Genomic DNA, 25515 nt, shown 5'->3' on the forward strand with positions numbered 1-25515 from the left:
ATCTGATGCTCAGGTGCCCGCGAGCCGATCACACGGACATGTGCATTCCTCGAGAATAAAACTCAGGGTGAACTCAGATTGACCTGAAACACAACCGAGAACGAGTCCCTGAAGCTTTACCGGATGTACACCTTGCAAGAAACAGCCCGTGTCCCTGTAAGTTCTAGACGCCCGAGGCCTCTGCCTGGCGCAGGGGACAGTAGGCTCCATGCTTGGGGGACTTGTGCAGAGCAAGTGGTGTGTGCCCGAGGACACAGTGGAGACACTGCCCTGACCCTGTTGCTGCCACTCCTTCCATGGCCCCTGGGAGCAGCCTGGGCAGTAACTCCAGGCCCGCCGGGGTGGGGGGCCATGTCCCCTGTGGCCCTGTCCCTGACTGCCCGGCTGTGTCTCTGGGGCGACTGTGGCTTTGTCCCCCGGGGAGCCCTGGCTGGAAGGCAGGCCCAGGTACCATTTGGGGGGAGCCCCCGCTGGGGCTGTGTGTGACTCCAGCTGCCCTATTTCTCCAGGTGGGCATTCGGATCTGTCCTTGGTCACACTGACGGGGCAGTGACACAGACCCCTCTCCAGGGAGGGGTGCCGGGCCCATAGCAGGGGTGTGGCCATGGAGCCAGGGCCATGGGGCCTGGAGGTCAGAGGGGGTTCCATGGGGCGAGCTTGCTTGGCCCTGGGGGTCCCCTCGGACTCTCTCTGCTGCAGTTTTCCCTCTGGACCAGGATTCCCAGCGGGAGGACCTCTCGAGATTCCAATGTAGCCCATCTCAGACTGCCCCCTGAGGACATCTGCAGAGAGGCGGAGCCCCCCAGGGGAGACGCAGGTGGGGTCAGGCCTCTGCAACCTCCGGGAGCCAGGAGATGCTTTCTTCCTCCTCATGACATGTCCGAATTTTAACACTGTGGAAGTGTTCACAGCTCTTGTGGGCAGAAGGACTCGGCGCTCTCTGTCCAAGCCCCAAGTAAGGTGGAGCCCCAGGCACCCCATGCGGCTGGAGCTAGAGTGGCTGTGGGCGTCGGGGTTGGGCCAGGAGCCCCCACCCGAACCGGCTCCTCCTTGGGGAACCCCTTTGGCCCTAGGTCCCAGGAACCCTGGGATGGGCTTGCCCGGCAGTCACGGGCAGCACCCTATAATGCTTGCTCAGGGCGCGTTGCCTCGGGGGGAGCAGGGGGCCTGGCACTGGATGGGTGCAGGAGGCCAGTGAGGCAAGGCCGTCCTCTCTCTACCTCAGTGGTGGGTCCTGGGACCAGGGGTCATCATAGGTGCCCCCCAAGGCCAGCGGGGCCTCACCCTCGGGACGCAGGCAGGCCCGGGGACACTGTACCACTTTGTCCTCAGTGTCCACCCTGGTCCTTGCAGAGTGGATGTGGGGCCGGCCAGGGAGAAGAGGGCGAGGGCCGGGGGCGAGGCAAGGTGGGGTGGGTGCCACCTGCAGGCCTGGCTGGGCTTCCTGTGCGTCGCGTGTCACTGCTGCCATGCCTGGCCACCAGCTGGTGGCCAGCTTCCGAGGCTTCTGCGTTCTGGGAGCGAGAAGGAGCGGGCACAGGCCCTGCCCTGAGGTGTCCGAGTTCAAGACCCACCTTGCTGCCTCCCTCCCAGGCCCGTGACGAAGCTGTTCCCTCCGGTGGGGCCCCAGGGGCTGCCCGTGGTGAAGGGGAGACGCCCTCATGCAGAGGGAGCTGCGCAGCGCACCCAGATCCAAATGCCCCATGGGTGACGGTGGGAGCTGGTGGCTCGTGGAGAAAGGATCGGAAGCTCCGGTGGCCGTGGCCATAGGAACGCTGTCAGACGAGAGTCCACTTTGGGCGGCGGGTGTGCAGATGGTTCTCCCAGGTGGTCCCCACCCACCTCTGGGCCCAGCGCTCCTGTGGGGGGAACACAGCCCTGAGAGTGGGTGGGCCCTGGACTGGCCAAGAGCCCCCCCGTGTAGGCAGGGGAGGAACCCCGAGAGGCAGAGCCTCCGGTGTGGAGCTGACCTGTCTGGCTGCGGGGGCCACCGCAGGCCTCGAGGCCACTCTGAGCTGCCAGTGGACGGGAGGGGGGCACTGGGCCCCAGGGCTCCCGGGCAGTGCTGGGCCCTCCTCCCCCCTCCCTCCTGCCCTGTCTGTCCTTATTTTCCTCTTTGCTGGATGTGTACGAGGCTCTCGTTAGGACCATGGCTTCCGGCGGGGGCCCAGTGTGACTGTTGCTGAAGATTCCTGGAGAAGCTGGGTTACTTGAGAGAAAGGGGTGAGAGAACTGGTGGGAGACGGGGCAGGTGAGCCAGACCAGCTGATGGAGGGGAGCCTCAGGGGCCTCTGGGCCCATCCCCGCTGCCCTCCCTGACCCTCAGCCATGGATGTCAACCAATTCCAGTACTTAGTCTGTTCAGGCTACTATAACCAAAATACCGTAAACTGGGGGGCTTATGAAAAATGATTTCTTACTGTTCTGGGGGCTGGGGGTCCAAGGCCATGGTGCTTGTAGATTTAGTGTCTGGCGAGAGCCTGCTGAGTGGACAGCTTCGTCCCTGTGTCCTCACACACTGGAGGGAATGGAGGCATCTCTCGGAGGTCTCTTCTAAGGCACGAGTCCCATCCTGTGGGCTCCACCCTTGTGACCAGTCCCCTCCCAAGATGCCTCCTCCTAATACCATCACCTTGGGAGTTAGATTCTGACACATGAACTGGGGAGCACAAGCATTCAGACCATAACAAGTACCTTGTCGAGGAGACTTTTCTTTGCAGACTTGCCCGGAGTCAGCCAGAGGTTTGTGTGGGCCTATTTCTGGGCTCTCTGTTCTCTCCCATGGATGCACTGTCTATGCTTCCAGCAGAGCACCCCGTCCTGCTTCCTGCAGCTTTGTACAATGTCCTAAAACTGGGCAGCGTCAGCCTAGGACTTAACTCTCCTCTGATCTTGTGTTGGCTACTCTGGGTCTTTTGCCTCCAAATAAACTTCAGTTTCGGTGTTGGTTTTTTCTGGGATCTTGATTAGGATCGCATTAAATCTAGAGCAAGCTGGGAAGAGCCGACATCCTGACGGTGTTGGGTCTTCCTGTCCATGGACAGGGGATATCTCTGCATTTGTTCAGTTCCTTGATTTCATTCAGGAAAGCTTTGAGTCTTTCTTCTATAGCTCTCCTATATATTTTGCTAGATTTGTACCTAAGCACGTCATGTTTTTTGGTGGTAACGTAGATGGTGTGGTGTTTTAAACCTCAGATTCCACTTGCTTGTTGCTGGTATGTGGAAAGCAATTAACTTTTGTATATTAATCTTGTATCTTGCAACTTTGGTATAACTGCTTATTAGTTCCAGGAGTTTGTGTATATGTCCATTTTGGGAGATTTTTTACATTGATAATCATACTGTCTGCAAAGAAAGACAGTTTTATTCTTGTCTTCCCAAGCTGTGTACCTTTTATTTCCTTTTCTTGTCTTGGTGTATTATTAGCTAGGGTTCCCAGTATGACGTTGGAAAGGGGTGGTGAAAAGGGACATCTTTGCCTTGTATCTGATCTTAGAGGAAAAGCACTTACTTTCTCTCCAAAAGTATGAGGTGAGTTGTAGGTTCTTTGCAGATTCTTGCTAAGGACTCAACTATGCCCTGCCCAAATTAATAGGTCCAAATTAATAGGTCAAAGCCTTAACCCCCAGTGTGACTGTATTTGGAGATAAGATCTTCAGGAAGTAATTAAGGTTACTTGAGGTCATAAGAGTGGGTCGCTGACCTAATAGGATTCATGTCTTTATAAGAAGAGACACCAGAGTTGCCCTGCTCTCCATATGCACCACTGAGGAAAGGCCAGGTCTGCATAGGAGATGGTGGCTCCCTGCAGGTCAGGAGCTGAGAGCTCACATAAGAAACTGAACTTGCTGGACCTTGGTTTTGGATCTCCAGCCTCCAGAACTGTGAGAAAATAAATTCCTGTTTTTTAAGGCCCCCCTCCCCCCAGAATGTGACATTTTGAGTTGACTGATACAGTGTTCTTTATCAAGTTGGGATAGTTCCCCTCTGTTCCTAGTTTGCTGAGAGTTTTTATTATGAATGAGTGTTGGATGTTGTCGGATGCTTTTGCTGCATCTGTTGATATGGTCATGTGATTTTCCTTTTAAATCAGTTGATGTGATGGAGTATGTTAGTTGGTTTTGAAATATTTAACCAGCCAGCCTTGCATACCAGGGGTAAATGCTCTGTGGCCCGGGTTTATAATCCTATTTGTATATTGTTGGATTATTTTTCTTTTTTTTTAAAGATTGTATTTATTTATTTATTTATGAGCTACACAGGGAGAGAGAGGCAGAGACAGGCAGAGGGAGAAGCAGGCTCCATGCAGGGAGCCCGATGTGGGACTTGATCCCGGGTCTCCAGGATCACGCCCTGGGCCGAAGGCAGACGCTAAACCACTAAGCTACCCGGGCTGCCCCATAGTTGGATTCTATTTGCTAATGTTTTGTTGAGGATGTTTGCACCTGTATTCATGAGGGATACTGGTCTGTAGTTTCTTTTTCTAGTGGTTTTGGTTTTAGGGTAAGATGGCTTCACAGAATGAGTTAGGACATATTCCAGCTGCTTCTTTTTCTCTAGAAGAGAATTGGTATAATTTCTTCCTTAAATGTTTGGTAGGACTCACCAGTGAACCCATGTGAGCCCAGGGCCTTCTATTTGGGAAGGTTATTAATTATTGATCCCATTTCTATAATAGATATAGGCCTCTTCACATTTTCCATTTCTTCTTGTGTGAGTTTTGACAGATTATATCTTCCAGTGAATTGGTCCATTTCATCTGTTTTATCGACTTTGTGGGCATAGAGTTGTTCATAGTATTCATTATCCTTGTAATTTCTGTGGGATGAGTGTTGACTCTGCTTTCATTCCTGATGTTAGTAATTTGTTCCCTCTCTCCTTTATTCTTATCCTGGCTAAAGGCTTATCAATTTTATGGATCTTTTCAAAGAATCAGCTTTGGTTTCATTGATTTTCTCTGTTTATTTCCTGTTTTCAATTTCATTGATTTCTGCTCTTTTATTGTGTCTTTTCCTTCTTTTAGACTTACTTTGCTCTTCCTTTTCTAGTTTCCTAAGGTAGGAGATTAGATGATTGATTTTAAGTAATGTCTTCTCCATGTATTTTAGTTTTCTTTTTTAAAAAATATTTTATTTATTTATTCATGAGAGACATAGAAAGAGAGAGAGCAGAGACACAGGCAGAGGGAGAAGCAGGCTCCCTGCAGGGAGTCCGATGTGGGACTCGATCCCAGAACTCCAGGATCATGCCCTGAGCCGAAGGCAGACACTTAACCGCTGAGCCACCCAGGGATCCCATTTTTTTAAAAAATATTTTATTTGTTTATCCATGAGAGACAGAGAGAGAGAGGCAGAGACATAGGCAGAGGGAAAAGCTGGTTTTCGAGCTTTCTACACTTGATCTTAGCTAAAAGGCAGAGAAAGCGATTCTAGCTATCTTTCTGTTTGTGTTTCCAGTTTAATCCCACTGTGATCTGAGATTTCTATTCTTCTAAATTTGTTAAGATGTGTTTTATGGCCCAGAACTCGGTCTGGGTGTTTCCTGTGAGCTGGAGAAAAATGTGTATTCTGTTATTACTGGATGAAGTCGCCTGTAGATGTCCAGTAGATGCAGCTGACTGATGGTGCTGGTGAGTTCAGCCGTGGCCTTCCCGATTTCCTGCCCGCTGGATAAGTCTACCTCTGCTAGAGGCTGTAGAAGTCTCCAACCATAATCACGGGATCATCCACTTCTTGTAGTTCTATCAGTTTTGCCTCGTGTAGTTGGACACGCTGTCTCGGGTGTGTATGTATTAAGGCTTATCATGTCTTCTTAGAGAAATGATCACCTGATCTTCATGTGATGCCCTCTTTATCCTGATAACTCTCCTTGCTCAAGTCAGCTCTGTCTGACATGAAAACAGCTACTCCTGTTTTTTTTTTTAAGATTTTATTTATTTATTCATGAGAGACTTAGAGAGAGAGAGGCAGAGACACAGGCAGAGAGAGGGGGGGGGCGGGGCAGAGACACAGGCAGAGGAGAAGCAGGCTCCATGCAGGGAGCCCGATGTGGGACTCGACCTCGGGACCCCAGGATCATGCCCTGGGTCGAAGGCAGGCACCAAACTGCTGAGCCACCCAGGGATCCCTCCTGTTGTTTCAAATTACCGTCAGCACAGCACTCTCCATCCCTTTATTTTTCTCATTGTGGTAAAATATACAGAATTTAAAACTTACCAGTTTAACCATTTTTAGTGCACCATTCAGTAGCATTAAGGACATACACAGTGTGGCACAGCCATCACCACTGTCCATCTCCAGAACTTTTTCATCTTCCCAAAGTAACTCTGTCTCCAGGGAAGCATCCCAGCGTGTTCCACCCCCTTCAGACTCCCCTGCATCTGCTGGGCTGGAGCCCCTCTTGTTCCCATCATTTCTGCTGCCTCAAGCCCTCCAGGAAGTTTCTCAAGGGTGTGTGTAGTCTGGGAGAACTGGGACCCAAGGAACCCCCACTGTGGTGCAGAAGGGTGGTGGGTCTGGGCAGTGTTGAGGGTGACGGTGTGAGCCGTGAGACTTACATCGAACACTGGGGACACATATCGAGGTCAAGCTCTCTTCATCTGTGTGGGGCTGTACGAACTCTGTGACCGAACAAGTCATGATGATTCGTCAACATTGTGCGACCTTACGCCCAGACGTTGTCCGGGTATGCATCACAGGTGGGCGGGCAGGGCCCTGCTGGGTTTTTGGTCTGACCTGCATCCACAAGACTCCAGGTGAAGTGGCTGCTCTTTTTGGGTTTGGCTGTGTGTCCTTGAGGGCGCTGGGGACCTCAGCTGGCCGGCCGGTGGTGTGTCTGCCCTGCCTCGCCATCTCTTGCTTTGTGGACTGATTCATCCAGAAGATGTCTGTTGCTGGACTTCCAGGGGTCTCATAGCATTTCAGAAAGGGGTCAGTCTTGAGGCCTTTAGACCAGAAGCCCCTCTGCCCCCATTCCTGGCCCTCCTGAGACTTTCTGAGCAAAGATTTATGTGGTGGAGTGAGTTAGGGAAAGGCGCACCTTGTACTCCCTAGTTGGACACTCATAGCCCAGATGAGCATGTTGACTTGGGAAGTCCCGCAACTGAAAAAGAAAGGAGGGAAGGCAGGAGGAAGGTGACCCATTTATCTTACTGGTTCCCAAACTTACATGCCCACGGAGCCCCCTCTGTACCTACCCCCCGTTAACCTCCTGTGGAGGAGATACTTGAGGAACATGATTTGGAAAACATTTCCCTGGGGCACATGGTGGCAAACTCCATGAGGTAGCGTTGGGGCAGCGTGTGCTGGTGGCTGAATTAATCGTGTCTCCTCAGAATTGGCATGTGGGTGTGCTGACCCCGGTGCCTCAGAATGTGACCTGGTATGGAGATAGGCCCTGGGCACGTGTAACAAGTTACATCCTACAGCAGGATGCCCCTCATCTAATATGACTGTGTCTTTCTAAAATGGAGAAATTTGGATAGAGACGTGCACACAGGGAGAATGCCGTGTGAACGGGAAAGCAGAGGTTGGGGTGATGCTTCTGCAAACCAGGGAGCACCGAGGATCTCCAGAAAACCCCCAGGAGCTGGGGGAGGCCAGAACAGAGCCTCCCCCACCGCCTCAGGAGGGACCAGGACGTTGATCTGGGACTTCTAGCCTCTGGGTCGGGGAGACAGCGCCTTTCTGCTGTTTGAGCCGCCAGCCTGTGGCGCTTCCTAAGGTGGCCCCAGGACGCCAGCACAGCAGGGACGAGCAGAGCTTTAGCTCCTCGCCTGGGCTCAGAGGTCGGGGCTGGGAGCCGCCGGGATTCCGAGGGCCTCGGGAAGGCCGGGTTGGACAGGTGTTGCAAACCGCCCAGCTGTGGGCCTTAGTAAAGTCCATGGAAATAATGGAGATGTGCAGGGCAGGCCATTTATGAGGAGGGAGATCATCATCCCAAATGCCTGCCAGCCGAGGGAGCACTCCACTTCCCTGGAGGAATGTTCTCTGCTCCAGAGAGGGCCAGCTGTGATCTAGCGCAGAGCGGGGATGTGTGGGAAGTGACGCTCAACAGCAAAGCCGACCAAAAACCAGGCCCTGGCACACTCAGCTTGTGTGGATGCTGCCGAGGCCGCGGGGGTGCGAGCGTTCACATGGACGATGACATGTCCACGCCGGTCTCTAGTCACGCTTCTTCAGGCCCATTTCCCTGTTTCCTCCCTGGACAGCAGTGGGACACCGTCCCCAGAGTGACAGCCAGGATGTTTCTGGGGATGGGCAGCTCTCGTGGGCCTGAGCCCTGGATGTCCCCGCTGCAGCGGGACCTGTAGCTCCTGCCCAGTGGGACACGCGCTTGTCCAGATCCTGTTGGGGAGCTGCTCGCTCTCCTCACTAGGAGAGGCAGAGGAGGCTGGGAGGCTGAGAGGCAGAGGAGGCTGGGGAGGCAGAGGAGGCTGGGAGGCAGAGGAGGCTGGGAGGCAGGGGAGGCTGGGAAGCTGGGGAAGCAGAGGAGGCTGGAAGACTGGGCGGGCAGGGGAGGCTGGGAGGTAGAGGAGGCTGGGAGGCAGAGAAGGCTGGGAGGCAGAGGAGGCTGGGAGGCTGGGGAGGCTGGGAGGCAGGGGGGCTGGGGAGGCAGAGGAGGCTGGGAGGCAGGCGAGGCTGGGAGGCCTGGGAGGCTGACATACTCTCCTGGTGTCCCTGGGACGGGTGTCCTCTGGTAGAGCAGTTTGCAGCTGCCTCATGTCATGCTGTGGAAGAGTTGTTTCCGATGTTTCCGAGAGGGAAGAGAAAGCAGAATGTAAGCAGCACCTTCAACTTGTTCTTTATTTTGTTGATTCCATTTTCCGCTGTGAGCATGGATTGTTTATTATTATTAGTAGTAGTATTAGCAGGAAAATACATAATAATCAGCAGTCTTGGCTCTCTGTTTCATGGAGAAGTTAATGTTTTCCACCCAATTACTTAAGTCAAGATAGAAAATATAAAAGGACCCCCCTTCCTTCATTCGCAGGAGCTCATTTCAGTCAGAGGTGACTTAAAAACATTAAGCTATGGGACAAATAAATAGCAGCTGGTTTAGTTTAGATGAAGGCACATGAACAGGCCAGGGGCCTTTCTGACTCCTGCGTGGTGCACCCCCACCCCGGCACAGGCCCCCCAGATAAGCCTGGGGCGGCCAGACCTGGGAGAGAGGACACACCTTAGGGATCTGTTGGGGAGACAACCTGTCTGGCCAGCAGGTGCTCCCGGTGCTTGCCTAGCCCAGGGGAGAGGTCATGCAGCCGACGGTGGGCTCGGGGCGGGAGTGGGGGGAGCACACGTGCATCCTCCATGGGCTGCCTCCCCCAGGCAGGCAGGGGTGGGTCCTTTGATTTGCCCAAGGCCTCTGACTTTGTCGGGGGTGCACTTGGAGACCCCGCGGGAACACAGCAGCCTCCTGCGGGGCCTGAGGTCCGGACGTGGGGGTGGCCGAGCTGGCCGCCCGGGCACCGGCACCGATGCACCTGCGCTGCGGGCTGGCCCTCCTGACTCCTTTGGAACCTGGCGAGTCGGCCGCTCAGCCAGGTGGGGAGTGGCGGTGGGGGCGGCGGGGCAAGGGGCTCCCGGTGTGTGCCTTGGGCCTGGAAGCTGGATGGGGCTGAGCCCCCCAGCTAAGCAGGGAGGGCACAGCAGGGGCAGGGACGAGGTTGACAGGGGCAGATGCAGCCACAGGGACCGGGAGGAGCTGCAGGGCGGGGCTGGCAGAGGAGAGGTGCGGGAAGGAAGGGGCAGAGGCGGGGCAGGCGGAGGCAGGTGCGCTCTGGGCCGGTGGGCAGGTGGGCAGGTGGGCAGAGCAGGGGGGCAAGTGTTCCCAGGGAAGGTGTGGCGGGAGCCGGTGGCGGCCGCAGGTGATGTGCATCAGGCGCGAGCTCCGTGCGGCACTGGGGGCAGGCATGTGCGGGTGTTTCAGGCTGGAGGAAAGTGGGGTGTGGACCGTGCTGCTGGGGGGGCCCAGGCTGGACCGGGAGGGGAGGGAGGTCCGGGGGTGTGTGGCCTTGCCCCCCTGTGCAGAGGCCCCCACACCGCCTGCCCCGAGGATGGGGTCCTGCGTGTGAGGATGCAGAGGAGGGGGCAGCCCCTGGAAAGGTGGGGAGAGCAGGGGGCAGGGTGACCTCACAGGGCTCCCCTGGGTGGGAGACCTCTGCAGGCAGATGGAGGGCACACCCTGGAGGTCCCTGAGCAGAGCCGGAGGGCATGGGTGTGCGGGGTGCTTGCCCACCAGGATGGGCCGGAGGTGATGGAGCCGCGGGTTCCTGCACTGCATCCGCCCCCCGGGGGAGGTGGTCCGCTGTCAGCCTGGAGCCTGGTGCCTGCTGGTTGAACTCAAGTGATCTGAATAGGGTGTTGGGGTCCTGAGGCCCCTGGGCAGCAAGTGCTGGGGGGCCTTTAAAAGTCAGATAAAACTCATTTAAAAATAAGTGCTTAGAGTCCTTGTGGGTCTGAAGGCTCAGAAAAGATCGGGTTCGCTGTGAGGGTGGCATCGCAGAGAAGTGTCCTGGAGTTCAGAACAGAGACCCCGAGTCGTGTTGGGTCCTTGTCCTCAAAGATTCGGTTCTGGAGGTAGGACATGGTGGGAGGAGGGAGGATGTGCGGTGTCCGGGACATGGGGACCCTGGCTTGTGGGGAACAGCATAGGCTTCCCAGCGCACTGGTGGTTCTGGGGGTGCAGCCTTGAGCCTGCCAGCCAGAGCCCCAGTCCAGGTGCCGGAGGGCTGGCGGCCGGCCTGGGGGCGCAGGTTCTGGCCGACTTTCAGGGACAGCCCCGGGTGAGGGGGCAGAGAGATTGGGGTCTGTGGTGACCAGAGGGCGGAGGAGTGGTAGTCCCTGGGGCCGCACTGGCCTCCCTGGGCTTGCTGCCCGCTCGGGGTGCGGTGCAGGAAGTCCTCCAGCGCAGGGGCTGCCCTAGCACCTGGCTGGCCTCTCCTGGCAACTTCCACAGCAGCTCCCCTTGGACACCTGAGCCCCAGGCCCAGCCCCTCATTCATAGACTGGGTTTTGATGGGCGATGGGGTCCAGAGCCCCATGGCCGACAAGGGTGGGGACAGCTCTTTCTAGAACATTCCTCCAGGCCCGGCAACAGGGATGACCCCAGAGGGGCTCCCGGAGGTGCCCTCCCCCGACCTGGCAGGCGGGACACTGGGAGAAAAAGGCCCATGTCCAGTGAGCTCCCATGAGCTCCATTATGGAGTGCTTGCTGGATGCACTGCCTTCATTCCCTCTGCTGACTCCTGCCCCTGGCCTCACTCAGACCCTCACTCTCCCAGGCTTAGAGCTTCTGTGGAAGAAAAACCACTGTGTGGCCTGGGAGGGAGGCAGCCCCCCAGGACGTGGGGCAGAAGGCCAGCCTCGGCAGGGTCTGCATAGCTGTCTGTCCGAGAGTCTCTCCACCCGTGGGCTCTCGGTCATTTTGTTCACACACACTCTGCTGTGTGCTGGGCAGGATTCCCGGCCCACTGCTGTTGATGCCCGTACTTACCCCGCCTGGTGGAAGGGCCTATGGGCCTGGCCCCGCTCCCAGAATGGGCCCGCCTCTGTCCCCTGGCCACCTCCCTTGGCGTCCACCCTGCCGCAGGCTTGCCGTAAGCGTGCAGTCCAGCTGTTGGCAACTTCCAGCGGGGGGTCAGGCCTGCCCTGTGAGGTCAGCTGTGGCATGGGAAGTCCTGACTGCCCCATGGAGGCTTGCAGAGCCTCAGGCGAACAGTAAATGCGGTGCTGCAGGGTGGATGCAGGGGCCAGCGGTGGGTGGGCAAGTGGCCACGCAGGCCTCGCTCAGCCCTCGGGCAGCCCTGGGAGCCTCCCTTGCTCCTTCCGTGGTTGGGGATACAGGCTCAGGGAGAGGGATGCAATATGGACAGAGCAGGATTTGAACCCAGACGGGCAGATGGCTCCTGGCTTTTCCCCTCCTGCAAGGGTCAAAAGAAAAAAAGAAATCATCGTTTCTGTAAATATTTCCTTACATAGTGTGGAGGATCACAGGTGCCGAGGATGCGTGTCCCCAAAACTGCCTGTCCCGCAGAGGCAGCCACCGCCTGATTCTTGGGCTGACTTTGGAAAAGCAAGACACAGCCCAATGCACAACCGTTGGTTATAATGACCTTCATCATTAAGACAATGTTCAATTAGATTTAGTGCAATATTTATTTTTTTTCCAAGAACGCGAGTAATACATGTAATGAAGTTTTATCCCAAAGGGATCTAGTAGTGCCCCCTTATCGGGGGGGGGGGGGATCATGTTCCAAGGCCCCCAGCCAACCCTGCCACGTTGTGTCCTGTGAGTGCGTATGGATGGTTACACTTAATTATGAATCAGGCACAGGACAAGTGGTGACAAAGTGGCTTTATCAGAGGCTGTGTGAACGCGTCTCTGTCTTACTGTCTGGCACTCGCTCTTCCCTGGATTGTGTGACAGGGTGACAAGCCCCCGTGAGGGGATGAAGAGAGTGACTAGTGCGTGCTGGTGACACCTGTGAGGGGCTGCTGACCTGCTGACCGTGTGTCCTGAGGATCATGTCCTTCCGGTTGAGTGCAGACACGTGCCCCTGCAGATGTTCTCTGAGACGCTGCTTTTGCGTTGCCCAGAACGTGGGGCTTCTGTGGCCACGGGATTCTCAGGCTGCGTAGACGGCAGGAAGGCCTGCACCTGCCCATCCAGTGACCTCCCGGCTGGACCACAGACCCTTCCCGAGCCATTCCCTTTCTGGGCCTGACTCATGCATACCCGTCCAGCGTTCTTGGGAAACCATCTGAAATCAGATTAAACCAACACTGGTGACAAGTGGAGGACCCCAGAGGACCTCGAGGGGACCCGCAGGGCCTGCTCTCTGGTCTCTGGCAAGCCTGCCCCCTCTTGAGGGTCAGCATCCGTGGGTTGTGGGCCCCCTGGTACCGGCCTCATGGCTGTAGCTGGCTCGACCCTCCAGACTGGCCCTGCACGCCCCACCCCTGCCCTCAGAAGCACCAGTGCTGGGCAGCCCGGGTGGCGCAGCGGTTTGGCACCACCTGCAGCCTGGGGTGTGATCCTGGAGACCAGGGATCAAGTCCCATGTCGGGCTCCCTGCGTGGAGCCTGCTTCTCCCTCTGCCTGTGTCTCTGCCTCTCTCTGTGTCTCTATGAATAAATAAACAAAATCTTAAAAAAAAAAAAAAGCACCAGTGCTGCCCTGGGACTTAAAGCCTCTGCTCTCACAGGGGCCCGGGAAGGGGCCCAACCCTCTAGCAGTGCAGCTTGGGGCGCTGATGCTTCTCCCTCCCTCCCGGACCTTCAGTGAGTCCCCCGTGGGCGGCACGGCTCTGGGGAGGGCTCGCGGGCCTCACAGTTCGGTGCCGAGAGCCAAAGGCCGCATGCTCAGAGGCCCTGGGCAGGCCTGGCAAGGACGCCCAGGCTGTGGTCCCGCGGGAGCCGGGGTCCCGCACAGGCCGGCACGAGGAAGCGGGGCTGGGAGCCAGATCCCCAAGCAGATCTCTGCCCAGGCTTCGTGGTTGGGTGCTGGGTGCTCGCAGGGAGATTAACTGGCTGTCCTGTCTCTGTTCCCCATTTCTTCCCCAGGGGGGCTTTCTCGGTGGTCCGGCGCTGTGTCAAGCTCTGCACTGGCCATGAGTACGCAGCCAAGATCATCAACACCAAGAAACTGTCTGCCAGAGGTAGGCACGGGCTGTGTCGGCGCGGGCCCAGAGCTCGGCAGGACTGCAGGGGCACCTGTGGGGAGAGGGTCCCCTTCCCTCGGACAGGGGATCCCCCGGTGGCTCTGGCTGGGGGCTCACGGAGGGCAAGAGGTCAGAGCGCTTGGTTGCCTGAAGACTTCTAGTGACGGACGCTGTAGGGCTGCCAGAATGACCCCTGCAGGTCCCCGTGCCGGGGACGGTTTGCAGGGCCCTGGGCCCACAGGGGTGAGCGCGCTGCTGGACATGTGTCCTCGCCCCGCCGGCCTTGCCCCTCCAGAGGCCTAACTAGGCAGCGGCCCCTTCTGGGCACACAGGTACAACTGTGGCCTCCTGGGGTCCGAGCGTAGTCCCCGGGTTGGGGGACGGAGCCATGGTGGGGGCACTGCCCTAGGCAGGTGACTCAGAGTACAGACCCAAGGGGCGAGGGGCTGGGATTGTGGGAGGGGGCTGCTAGCATGAGGAGGGGCATCTCTGACCCCAGGGTCAGCCTGGGGGAGGCCGGGTGACCTCTGGGCAGGGAGAGTCAGTGAGGCCCCCACCTGCTGCCGTCTTGTCCAGACACAAATCAGCCTCGAGGCTCCTCCTCTGGCCGGAGAGGCCCTGAGGGCAGCTGCTGGTGGCCTGCATCCCTCCCTGAGACTGTGGGGGGCAGCCCTGGGGAGCAAGCAGTTGAGCCCACCCTGTGCCATTTATTGAGCTGTATGGAGGCATTGTCTGGGGACCTGCTGTGTACCAGGCCTTCAGGCCTGAGTGTGTCCAGGGGTGGGCGCTCCCACCCCAGCTCATGCCAAGGGGCCTGTGGTGCCCAGGGAACTCCGTCCTGAATCCTCCATGCTCCGTGCTAGTGTTGGGGCCTGAGGGCCGCGTGGGGCCGTGAGTGGGGAGGCTCTGGAGAGATGCAGCAGTGCTAGCCCCTGACCGCCCCCTGATGGCAGGCGTTCCTTGGGCGCTGCTTGGGGGACAGCGGTGGGCTCGGCGGCCTCCTCCCGTGGCTGGACTGGGACGGGAAGTGCGGTGGATCCTGGGCAGCTGCATGCGGCCTGTGAGCAGGGGCAGCCCCAGTGCACATGGGCCTGGGTGACCCGATGCTAGAGGTGACGCTGCCCAGGGCTTCCTGTCGTGTAGCACTCCCGGACTGCTCCGTGATCCAGGGTGTGGAGCACTGGGGGATGCTGGCCTGAACTGGGTTGGGGGAGATGTCTGCACCTGTAGAGTCCCTAAGGCAGGACGAACCGAGGCTGGTTCCAGGCAGGGGAGGAGGAGCCGAGGGTCCCCTAGACCGGTGAGGGAGACCCTCACTCTCATCGGCTGTGCCGAGTGGGCAAACGCATCCACGTAAGCCCCCGAAGCTCCATGTGCAGGGCGCGGGTGCAGGGGAGGGCGTGGGGGTGGAGGGTTTTGGGGGATGAATAGGAGTTTGTGAAGCTGAGGCAGAAAAGCACGTGGTGTGTTTGTGTGGAACACTGCAGCTCCTCTGAAGTCCCTCGCACCCCCTGTGGATGCCCTCAGGGTGCTCCAGGTGCCCGGAGGCTCAGGACCCGCAGCAGCCTAACACACAGGTGTGTTGGGAGAGTCCCGGCCATTCTGCCCCTTCCTGGCCAACAGCCTGCTTTGCTGCTGGCATGTCCCTGAGGCCGGGGCCAGCGCGGCGGCTGGGGGGCTCTACAGAGCCTGGGTCTCCTGTCAGTCCTCCTCCGGGCTGTGTCCTAGTAGGGCGCGCCCAGGGCCCTGGGGAGTCCCACGTTTGCCACCATACCCAGGCCTGCCCAGCTCTCGGGGGGGGGGGGGGGGTGGGCCTGGGATTTTTTTTTTTGTCCTGCATAACTCTTTATTATGGAAAATTTCGAACATCCCCAAATATAGAGAAAGTGACAGAAGGAGCCCCCAACTTCCACAGTGACTGACTCTCAGCCAGTTCTGCTGCATCGGTAGCCCCCTCCCCCACCTTGCGGCACATCCCAGACAGCCTGTCATTCTGCACACGGTGTTCAGCTCTGTTCTCTGACAGAACAGGAGTCTACAGACAACCCGTTGCCTGCCCAGACGGGACCTCGAGATCCTCTGACCCGCCCACACCCCTCCCGGCCTTCCTAGCTGGGGGCGGGGGGGGGGGGGGGGGGATACGGAGGGGACCAGGTCTCTGCACTCATCCTCCCCTTCATGCTGAGTGTGGGCCAGCGAAGGGCTTGGGCTTGGCACCACACGCCCACCCCGGGCCCACTGTTAAAGGGGTGAACCTAGCCGGCACTTGTTCCTGGCCGCGCAGGGCATAAGTGCTTAAAAGGGGCCGATGAGCACAGTGCTGTTCCCCCCCTCTTGGCCACCAGCCTGCAGGCCCCTCCTCCACAAAGCTGCTTCCTGGGGTCCTCCGCACAGCGTGGAGACCCCAAGCCTGTCTGGAGGGTGCCTGCAGCTCCTCCGTTGCCTCTGCACCCCTCCTGCGCCCAGCCTCTCCCCGAGGCTCCCGGGCTGGCTTCCATGGAGCCGCAGGTTCTCAGCTGGCCTGACGCACCGCCTGGCCCTGTCTTCTCCCTCCCCCTAAGGCTCCGCAGGCCTTGGGCTCCTTCCAGTGCTTCCCACCCCCGGGCCTTGGCACGTGTGTGTCTTCTCTGGAAATGCTTTCCCCAAACCTCTACCTGCTTGACTCCCATTGATGACATTTCCTCAGACAAGTCTGTGCTGTGCTTCCAGGGCAATCTGGGACCCATGCACCCTGTTTTTATTTTATGGCTGTCTTTCCCATCAGACTTTGGGCCCTGTGGGCAGGGACTTGACTGCCTGATTCGCCACCGTGTCTCCCACACCCTGCCCAGGTGGCGAGTGCTCCAGAAATGGTTTTGAGGGGATGAGCATGTGCTTGGAGTGAATGAATTTTGATGAGGTACAAGGACAGTCTGCTGGAGACGGGTTAGGCTTCCAGATGTGAGGCTGGGGTGGCGACGGGGTGGATGGGGGTCTAGAGGGCTTGCGGCAGCCTTGGGTCTGCAGGGGAGGCCCCTGGTCATATGGAACAGCCAGCTACCTAAGCACCTGGGAGGGCCCAGTTCCAGGCACTTCCGTGGATGCCGGGAAGCAGGGAGGCGAGGCCCGGCGGTGGCTGTCTCCAGCGGGGCCCCAGTGGCTTGAGCAAGGGCTCCCAGCCTGGCTGCCTCTGTGGCAAGCACCAAACCAGTCCCTTGCCGGGAAGATCATGTCAGAGATACGTGCCCAGCTGTCCTGCCGGGGGGAGGGATGGAGAGAGGGCCCATGGGTGGGAAGTAGGGTGTCCGGGGAAGTGCCCTAGAAAGAGGAGTGATGGGAAGTGGAACTTCCCAGGAGGCTTTGCCTCCTCCTTCATTTCCACTTGTTATGTGAGTCCAGGTCACATGGAGGGGGCCCCACTCACCCCTGCAGGGAGCAGCAGCCTGGGTCCTTTGAGGCTTCTGATGATCAAGAGGCTGCCGGCCCCACACAGCTGCCAGGAGGACCTCACTGGCACTGGACTCAGGATGCCTGGCTTGCCCACTGACTGGCACATAAGGGGGCCACTGGGGCCTGTGCACGCACTCGCTGCACCCCATCTATGTGCCCCAGGCTGCGGGACATAGATGTTTAAAGCTTCGTCTGTTATTAAGAAGGGGACTGTGGAAAAAAATAAAAAAAGAAGGGGACTGTGGGACATTCATGTGAACGTACTGGGTGGATTAACAGCAGCAGTTGGAGGGCAGTAATTGGGCCAGGGTAAGGGGGTCTTTGGGCCTTGCTGCGGGCCCCCCTCCCCCAGCCCATTGGCAGCACCAGTGGCTGCTCCTTGGGGGCACTTTTGCTGCCTTTGGAGGGCACGCTGTGGACATGAGCCGCCAGCACCTGGGAAGCAGGTGCCAGCAGTGACTCTGGGCAGTGGCTGCTCGTGGGGGAGGAAAGACCGTGCCTGGGAACGGGGCCCTGGGCGGTTATTGGGTCCTGAACCTCGGTGGCACTGCATCTCCACGCGGCTTCTCAGTGACCGTCCACACCCTCTGAGGTCGGGGTGGGCACCCATTTCACAGATGAGAAAACCAAGTCCTATGGAAGCAGACTTGCTCAGTGACCCACAGCTGAGCTGAGCAGAGCCGGGAGTAAGGGCAGCTTTAGCTTTCACCCAGCTGGGGGGTTGCTGGGGGTCAGGAATGGGGCAGCCCTCACAGGTGGGGCTCAAACCTGGGGTTCACCTCAGAGATGGGGGGGCTGCCCTCACAGGTGAGGAGCTGCTCTCACAGGTGGGGCGCTTGAACGTGGGGCCCACCTGACAGGTGGGGGCACCGAGTGACAGCTGAGCTCAGGCCTCCCCTCTGGGTTTCCTCCCACGCCCAAGCTGATTCCCCGTCCACCCCCAGTCCCCTTCCTGGGTCACCTGGGGCCACCGGCCCCGGGCCTGGGGCGCCCTGCGGGAAAGTGTGATGGGGAGGGGCTGAACTCGAGGCCTGCACCGCCCCGGGGCCATCGCACAGCGGGGGTGGGGGCGGGGCCCATGACCCAGAGCCGGCACAGCGACCCGGGCTCCGCGGAACTGGGTTAGCGAGGACGCGGCGCCGCATTGCAGGGCCGGCTGAGCATGCGCAGCCGGCGCCCCTCCCTCCCCCCCCCCCTGCGCGGGGAGTTCCGAGTTCGGGGCTCCTCCCCACCGCCTCCTCACCCCATCCTCCGCCCTCCTCCCCCTTCCCTCCCCTCGCCCCCACCCCTCCCCTCCGCTCTCCACCCGTCCCCTCCCTCTGCTTCTCCCACCCCCCCCTTCCCGGTCCGGGAGCAGCTTCCCTCTCCCCCACCCCACGACCTGGTCACCCCTCCGCTCCTCCCTGGCCCCTCGCAGCGGGCTGAGCCAGGGCCTCACGGTGTAAGCAGCTCCCAATTTCAGATAAACAAGGATTTTTTTTAGAATAAATATGTCGCAGACCCCCCTCTCCACCTCCACCAGCCAACGTTTAGTCTGCCCTCACGTTGGGGCTCCAGGGACTCTGGGCAGTGGGAGGGGTCCCCAGGGACCTGGAGGGTGGAAGTGGGGACCTCTCCCTCTGTGCCCTCCCCTAGCGCAGCTGATCTCTCAGGGATCGGGGTGGGGGGTACCTTGTGCCAGGGAGGAGGGGTAGGAAGAGGAGCTGGGGGCCTGGGGACCCGTTCCCATGTCAGAGGAGGAGGGGCGCCACCAGGCAGTGGGCTGCAACCGCCAGATTTAGCTGTAAAATCTGAATTTCAAATAGACCGTGAAAAAAACCAGAATGCAAATACGGTCCAAACTGAACGGGCCTTACTTCCACTAGGAAATTATTTGTTGTGCGTCTGAATTTGGGACACACATGCTAAAAAATCCTCATTGGTTATCTGAGATTCCAATTTGACTGGGCATTTTGTGTTTTATCGGGCAGTATACACAGAGCAGTTGAAAGAATAGTTTTTTTGTGATCAATTCATCCACCAGATGGGCTAAGTCAGAGCTTTTGAAAATAGGGGTGGTGGGGGCACAGCAGGAGAGCCCAGGGCAGGAGGAAGAAGGAGGGAGGCCAGGCCGGTGGGGGCCCTGGCGGCCTCGCAGGTGAGGTGGAGAGTACGGCGCCTGGGGTGAGGGTGACTCTGGGGTGCGGCTGCCTTGGTGAATGCTGGGTCAGTGCCAGGGGCGTTGGGACCTGGTGGCCTGGGTGCTGTCCGTGCTCCCGGGACTCGGGCAGCAGCGGTGCCCACCTCACGGTGTTGCGGAGAGGCCAGGGGCAGCGGGGGTCGTCAGGAGGGAACCTCTGGGAGCTCCTGCACCCTGGTGGGGTTGTCCTAGCAGCCCTGTCACTCCCCAGATGTGAAGGGATCGGATCCCTGCCTGCCCCAACGTTCATCAAGAGATCCCCCCCACCCCCAGACAGCTGCAGGCTCGGGTTCTGACCCCAGCACTCTCTCTTGGCGGGTCCCGGAGGCCTTGAGGGGTCCAGCCCCTCTTCGAGTAGGACTGTGACGGGGGAGCCCTGCACTGTCTGGGGGAGAGCCCCAGCGTGGAAGGGATGCGGTCACTGCTTGCTGCCAAGAGCCACCGGGGAGTTTCTCCCGCCACCATGCCCTCCTATTCTGGAAGGTGACAGTGTCCTAACACGGGACAAGACTGAGTCTTCCAGAGGATAAACACCATTGGCGAGGGTGGGCGTCCTGCCCCAGGGTCACTGGCACAGCTATGCACAGGATGCAGATCCCGGAGGGCTGAGATGGGCAGCGGCCGGTATGACCCCGGCTGGGGACCCAGGGAGGTCAGCCTGCCAGATCTTGAGGTGCCCCCGGCAACACGAGCGTCGCGTCGTGGTGATAGGGGTGTGGAGGGTCCCGGTGCTCGCCGCGGGACGTGGTCAGTCCCCCATGGCAGGGGTGGGGCCACTATGCCTGGTCTGCCCAGGACGGTGGCCGTGGGGCCGGGAAGGCCACAGCCAGTTTGCACTGCACGTGGGGCCTCTTGTGAGGCTGTCTCAGGGCTGAGCTGCACCTCGTCCTGGGTGACAGCAGAGGGCCTGCGGAGGGCGTGAGGACTTGGTTCAAGGGCCCGGCAGCAGCCAGGGAGGGAGGGCCCTGGGGACCCAGCTACTGCACCGCCCCACGGTGCCAGCGTGCGGGGCGGGCCTGGTGGCTGGTCTCTGTCCCAGTGGCAGCTGCAGGATGGCATGGACGCCCTGCTGGGGTGGGGTAGCTGCCTGGCACTGGCACGGTAATTGCTGGTTGCCGAGTTGCCTTTTTAAAACAAAACACGCACAGAAGTCCCTGCACGGGGGTGGGGTGGGGGGATCTTTTCATCCTCCTTGCTCTGCTGGCACCCGAGGGTGCCCGGAGCGGACCAGATAGACCACAGGAAGCCCTGCGGGATGGCTAGGCCTTTCTCCATGGCTGCCAGTACTTGGGTTCTGGTGCCAGCCCTCCAGGGGCAGCCCAGACCCTCCCTCCAGCCCTGCCCCCCCCGTACCCCATGCCCCATCTCAGAGTCAGGGCGATGGTCATAACAGCCCTACCTTGTAGGAGCTCTTGGTAGCCTTGGGGGCCAGTGCAGAGCACTGGGCAGGCTAGTCCCAGGTGGCCGGGCAGGACCCCAAGCTGCCCCTTGACGCTCCCTGTGGGCCCCGTCAGCGTGGAAGCCCCGGCTCGGAGGCGACCCCCTCCTGAAAGCAGTGTGTACCTGGCAGCTGGCAGCTGGTGCCCACAGGATGCTGTTTGAGGACAGAGCCGAGCTCGGAGCCACAGGTGTGAGCAGGTGTGGATGCTCCGACCTGAAGTTGCCCAGCTCCCATGACCTACTCCTTCCCTGGGGCTCCCAACCCAGCTCCCTGGGACCCTGGAGGTGGGAATGTCCTGGACAGGACAGCACAGCAGCTCAGAGCCCCAGCTTTTGAGAGTTTGGGGACTTGAGAGTTACAGGGTTGATGCTGGACGGCATTTGGTGTGATGGTGGATATCCCTGAGCCTCCTAAGATTCTAGGAAGCTTCCTGTTGGCATCTGATGGTGCCAGTGTGGAGGTGGGTGGGAGGAAGGGGAAAGACCTCTGAGTGACATCTCAGGGCCCAGTGCGGGGGTCGCCGGGGCAACAGGTTCTTGTCTGTGTGCTGGCACTGACCACCACTTCCCTCTAGAAGAACAGAAGTCCTGGCAAGGGGGGTGGGGACACCTGCCAGTGGCCTGGGGTGTCTTGTGAGATGGGGTTGGAGGAGGGGAGTAGGAAAAACAGGCCAGGTGCCCAGCTCTGCAGGGCACGCTGTAGGGGTGGGGGGGGGTGGGGCGGGACTGGGCTTAGAATCTCCTCTCTGTCAACTCCTCTCCCTGGGACCTTCCCACCCTTTTCATACGTGGGAAACGGACTGAGAGGGAGGCTTGGCCTGGTTTAGGGTCCCTATGGCCAGTGTCCCCATGGCCACTGCGCCCCATGCCCTGAGGTGGTCAGCATCTAGCCTCCTCCCGCGGCTCTGTCTCTGGCTGGTTCATGGCCCCCAGCTGGCAGGGCGGTAGCCAGGGACCTGAGCTGCTGCTGGGCTCTCGTGGCCTTGCCCACCCCCATGTGCCACCAGGCCCCCCAGTGTTGTTCAGTGTCTCCCTCTAGGGCCAAGACACATGCACACTCCCACACCCCATAGCCCGAGGGTTGGCTGTCCTGCCCACCCCTTCCCAGTGGGCATCCTTCTTTCCTGGGACCTCAGCAGGTATTCGTGTGTCCATGCAGAAGTGGACGATGGCCCCGGGGCAGACCCTGACCCAGACCTCCACGGGCCCTGTCCAGGAGCTGCTGGACGTGGTGGGCCGTCCTGGGCAGCAGCTGCTGTGGCCTGCGTCCTAGCCTTCCTGCCCCAGCCCGGAGCCCTGTGCCATCCCTGTGTCCCCAGGTCATTCCCCAGACGGCGTGTGCGCATCGATGGAGCACCTCGAGCTGGCGGGGCTCCCCAGTGAACACGGCCCCCCCCCGTCCCATCCCAGGGGTTCTTGGGGGTCCAGCCGCCACCCTCGGCAGCCCCCGCCACCTGCTGGGCTGTGTGGACTTTCCGTGGGGATTTCATCTTCCAGCCAGCACGACTGCTGGTTTTTCCCAAGAGGTGGTGTCACTTGTCCCAGGCCAAGCCTTGGGGGTGGAGAGGGGGCAGGTTGGCAGCTCCTCCTGCCAGGTGGGCCCGTCTCCCCCTCCCATCCCTCCTCCGCCTGCGCCAGTGCCTTGCGGGTGTCCTTCTGCCCGTGACAGCTCTGCTGCTGCTCCTGGCAGCTGGCGAGGGGCCAGGCACCCACCCACGTCCCTCCTGTCCTCCTTCTCCTGGCACCCTCCCCACCCCAGCTCTACTCTGAGTCACCCACAGCCAGGGAGCAGGTGGGGGCCGGGGCGGGTAGAGGATGGTGGCAGGGCTGGGAGGGCCAGAGGAGGCCACGAGGAGCCCCAGCCTGGGGTCTGTGCACCTGCTTCCTTGACTGGGACTGCCACTCATGCTACAGAGTGCGGCGGAAGAATGTTCTCTCCCACTGCCCTCGGCTTCCTGACTCTGCTTGGGGGCCCTGCCTGGGGGGACATGGCCTGGGGGGCCCTGCAGGGAGACCCTGCCTGGGGGAGATCCTGCCTCGGGGGACCCTGCCTGGGGGAAGACCCTGCCTGGGGGTCCCTGCCTGGGGCACTTGCTGTGTGGAGCTGGATTCAGTCTCCCTCTGCCATTCCCCGGGACATTGTTGGAGTGCGATGGGTCAGGCCTGCTGTGTACGTGGAACAGACGGTGCCCATGTGTGGCCCCATGTGGCATGGCACGGTGACAGCTCTGAGTAGCCCCTGCCTCCTGTCGCTCGCGGGGCTTCTGGGGTTTGAATGGTGTGGGGTGTATAGGGCTCCGCTGCAGCCACCCCCCGACCTGGCCCCCAGCCCCCGAGCCTGGGGGCACGCACCCCAGGGGTACCCAGCATTCAGGGCAGGCCTGGTGCAGCGGTGGTGGTGGGAAACCCAGGAGGGCTTCCCGGCCTTGCAGGCTGTGGAGCTGCAGGTCTGGGATTCAGGCAGGGGGCAGCAGGGGGGGGTCACTGGTGTTTTGGGGTCCTGTGTCTATTTTGCTGTTTCACAGGATGTGAATGAATGCTGTTTTCTCCGTAACCCTGTTTCTTGAGTGGGAGAAACAAAGAGCCGTTTTATGGGCTAAGCCCTCCTCATGGGCGCGGGTGTGCGAATGTATCCCAAGCGTGTGAGAGGTGTGTCCAGACGATTCCCGGTTGAACTCAGGAATCCCCGCGACAGCCAGTCTTTCCCCCGTGACACAGACTTCTCCAGACCCCCACAATGGTGTGATGGCGTCCCCTCGGTCTCCTGCAGGCAGCATCAGGGCCTGTGCGTCTTCTGTCCCCGAGGCTCACGGCCCTGCTGCCCCTGCTCCTTGTGACCTGGAACTGCCCACGTCCCCTGGGTCCCTGGGAAACGGTCGGTATTGGCCTGGGGTCTTCAGGAGGGAATAGGGCAGGGGGGCCTCCCCTTTATGGGGTTCCCAGATATTGGGGGTGCTTGGCCTCTGCCCTCATTCCTGGGCCCCCACCTCTGTCCCCATCCCATTTGAGAGGTCACCCTCAGACCCATACGCGCAAAATGACGTCAAAAGTGCCTGGGGCTTGTGCACGTGTGGGGGTGATGCCAGCCGGGTCTGACATAGGCGACTGGGGAGAGAAGACCACATCTGGGGCCAGGACACAGGGTGTCAGTGGGATAGATTCTTGGGGTCCTCTTGTCCTTAGCGCCGGTACTGTGCATATTCTGGGGCATATGCCATCATCCCATGATAGCGTGCTAACCCGTGGCCCTGGCAGTGGGGCCACAGAGGCAGGTGTCTGGTCCTCGGGGCAACTCTGGGTACTCTGGACACTCAGGACATCCGGCCACAGCCCTGGCAGGTGCCTGGTGAGCCGCTCCTGGGGTAGCCTGCTGCCCGCCCGGCCGGGACGTCACTGCAGCAGGCATGGCTGGTGGGGTGCTGGGCTGGGGACCCTGGGGCGCCGTGGGCCTTGGGCAGCCCAGGCACTGTCTCGGCTTCACCCCCCAGACTGCTCAGTGGTCACTGCTGTGGTGTCTGGTGTTTGAAGTCCTGGCAGCCGCCCAGGCCAGAGCCCCAGGAAGGGGGTGAGTGGCAGGGATGAGCAGGGCAGCAAGCGGCTCTGAGAGGCCCTGGGGCTAGTGCAGGGTCGCTGGCCCATCCTGCATGCTGCTGCCCGCCGGAGAACAGGAGGCAGTGGAGGTGTCCTTCCCGGCTCCAGCTGGCAATTTAGGGCCGGGACACGGGTTAAATTTGACTTGCTTCACTGTGGCCACGATGGGGCTTATGGCACTAGTTTGGAAGCTGAGTAATAACTTGTGCACCGCTGTAGGAAGAATTCAGGGCTGTGGGCAGGGTGAGGGAGCTGGCTTCGTCCTCCCACAGCCAGGGGCCTGTCCTAAGAAGGGGGACAGCCTCCCATTCTATCTGGGGCCCAGAAATATTGGCTTGGACTATTAATTTCAGGGTGCGCTGCTGGCCTGCTACCGAGAGGGACGGCCTGGAGGGTCAGTGACCTGCTGTGGCTACGGCTGGATCCTGCGTGTGGGCCATGCAGCCAGGCCTCCCCTTCCTGGTCCCACACAAATAATTCCTCTCCCCTAACGCGCTCGGGACGCAGTCCATCTTTTGGGTGGGGCTGTGCCCTCGGAGACAGCTTTCAGGAATGAAATAGTCTTTTAAGGGGCTTACTTCTGAAAAGTGGGTTCCCACATGCAGTTTTGTCCTGATTTCTGGGCATGAAAATGACCCCAGCTCCCACCCTGCCTATCCTCCTGAGCACTATGTGACCTGAGCTTCATTCCGGCCCTGTCCCCCCTGCAGACGGCTTCTCAGTTGTCGTCCACCCTCGGGGGTATCCGCTCCACTGCTCTTGGGACGGTGGGCAAAGCTGGAGCAGGTCCTGTAGGTCAGGTTCACATTCTGTGTCGCGCTGGACAGTCTGCAGGGTTGGGGGCTGCCCTGAGTCACGCGGAGGGCGTCCTTGTCCTGACCACGTGTTCGCTGAGCCGTCACCTGGTGGGAGGACGTGAAGTGTGGGGCTTCTCTCAGACGCTCTGAAAAAACAAGCACGTGCATACGGAAGCACAGATTCTGCAGAAGTGTTTTTTCTGAGGATTTCGTAGTGTTGGTGCTACTTTCCTCTAGGTTTGAAAAACGTTCAGGATAGTAACTTAAAATCCTAGGAGAGAAAAAATGGCGCCGAGAAACCAGCACCCCAGCTGCACTGTGGGGCGCAGTGCTGGCTGTGGGGACAGCCCCTTCCACCAGGCCTCTAGAGGTGGCTCCCACCCCCCCCCCCCCAGGTAGGTGTAGCGTTGCCTG

At 59.7% G+C, this 25515-nt stretch overlaps 1 protein-coding gene across 3 annotated transcripts in view; it reads left to right on the plus strand.

Annotated features, from left to right (window-relative positions):
* CAMK2B (calcium/calmodulin dependent protein kinase II beta) overlaps positions 1-25515 on the plus strand; it is a 76048-nt gene that overhangs the window by 14229 nt on the left and 36304 nt on the right. For all 3 annotated transcript variants that reach the window (XM_055335295.1, XM_055335296.1, XM_055335297.1), the window contains exon 2: positions 13568-13662. In XM_055335295.1, the coding sequence (XP_055191270.1) occupies positions 13568-13662 (95 nt within the window). The remainder of the gene's footprint in view (positions 1-13567; positions 13663-25515) is intronic.

This window comes from Nyctereutes procyonoides, unplaced genomic scaffold, assembly GCF_905146905.1.
Source record: "Nyctereutes procyonoides isolate TBG_1078 unplaced genomic scaffold, NYPRO_anot_genome, whole genome shotgun sequence".
Classification (NCBI taxonomy): Eukaryota; Metazoa; Chordata; class Mammalia; order Carnivora; family Canidae; genus Nyctereutes; species Nyctereutes procyonoides.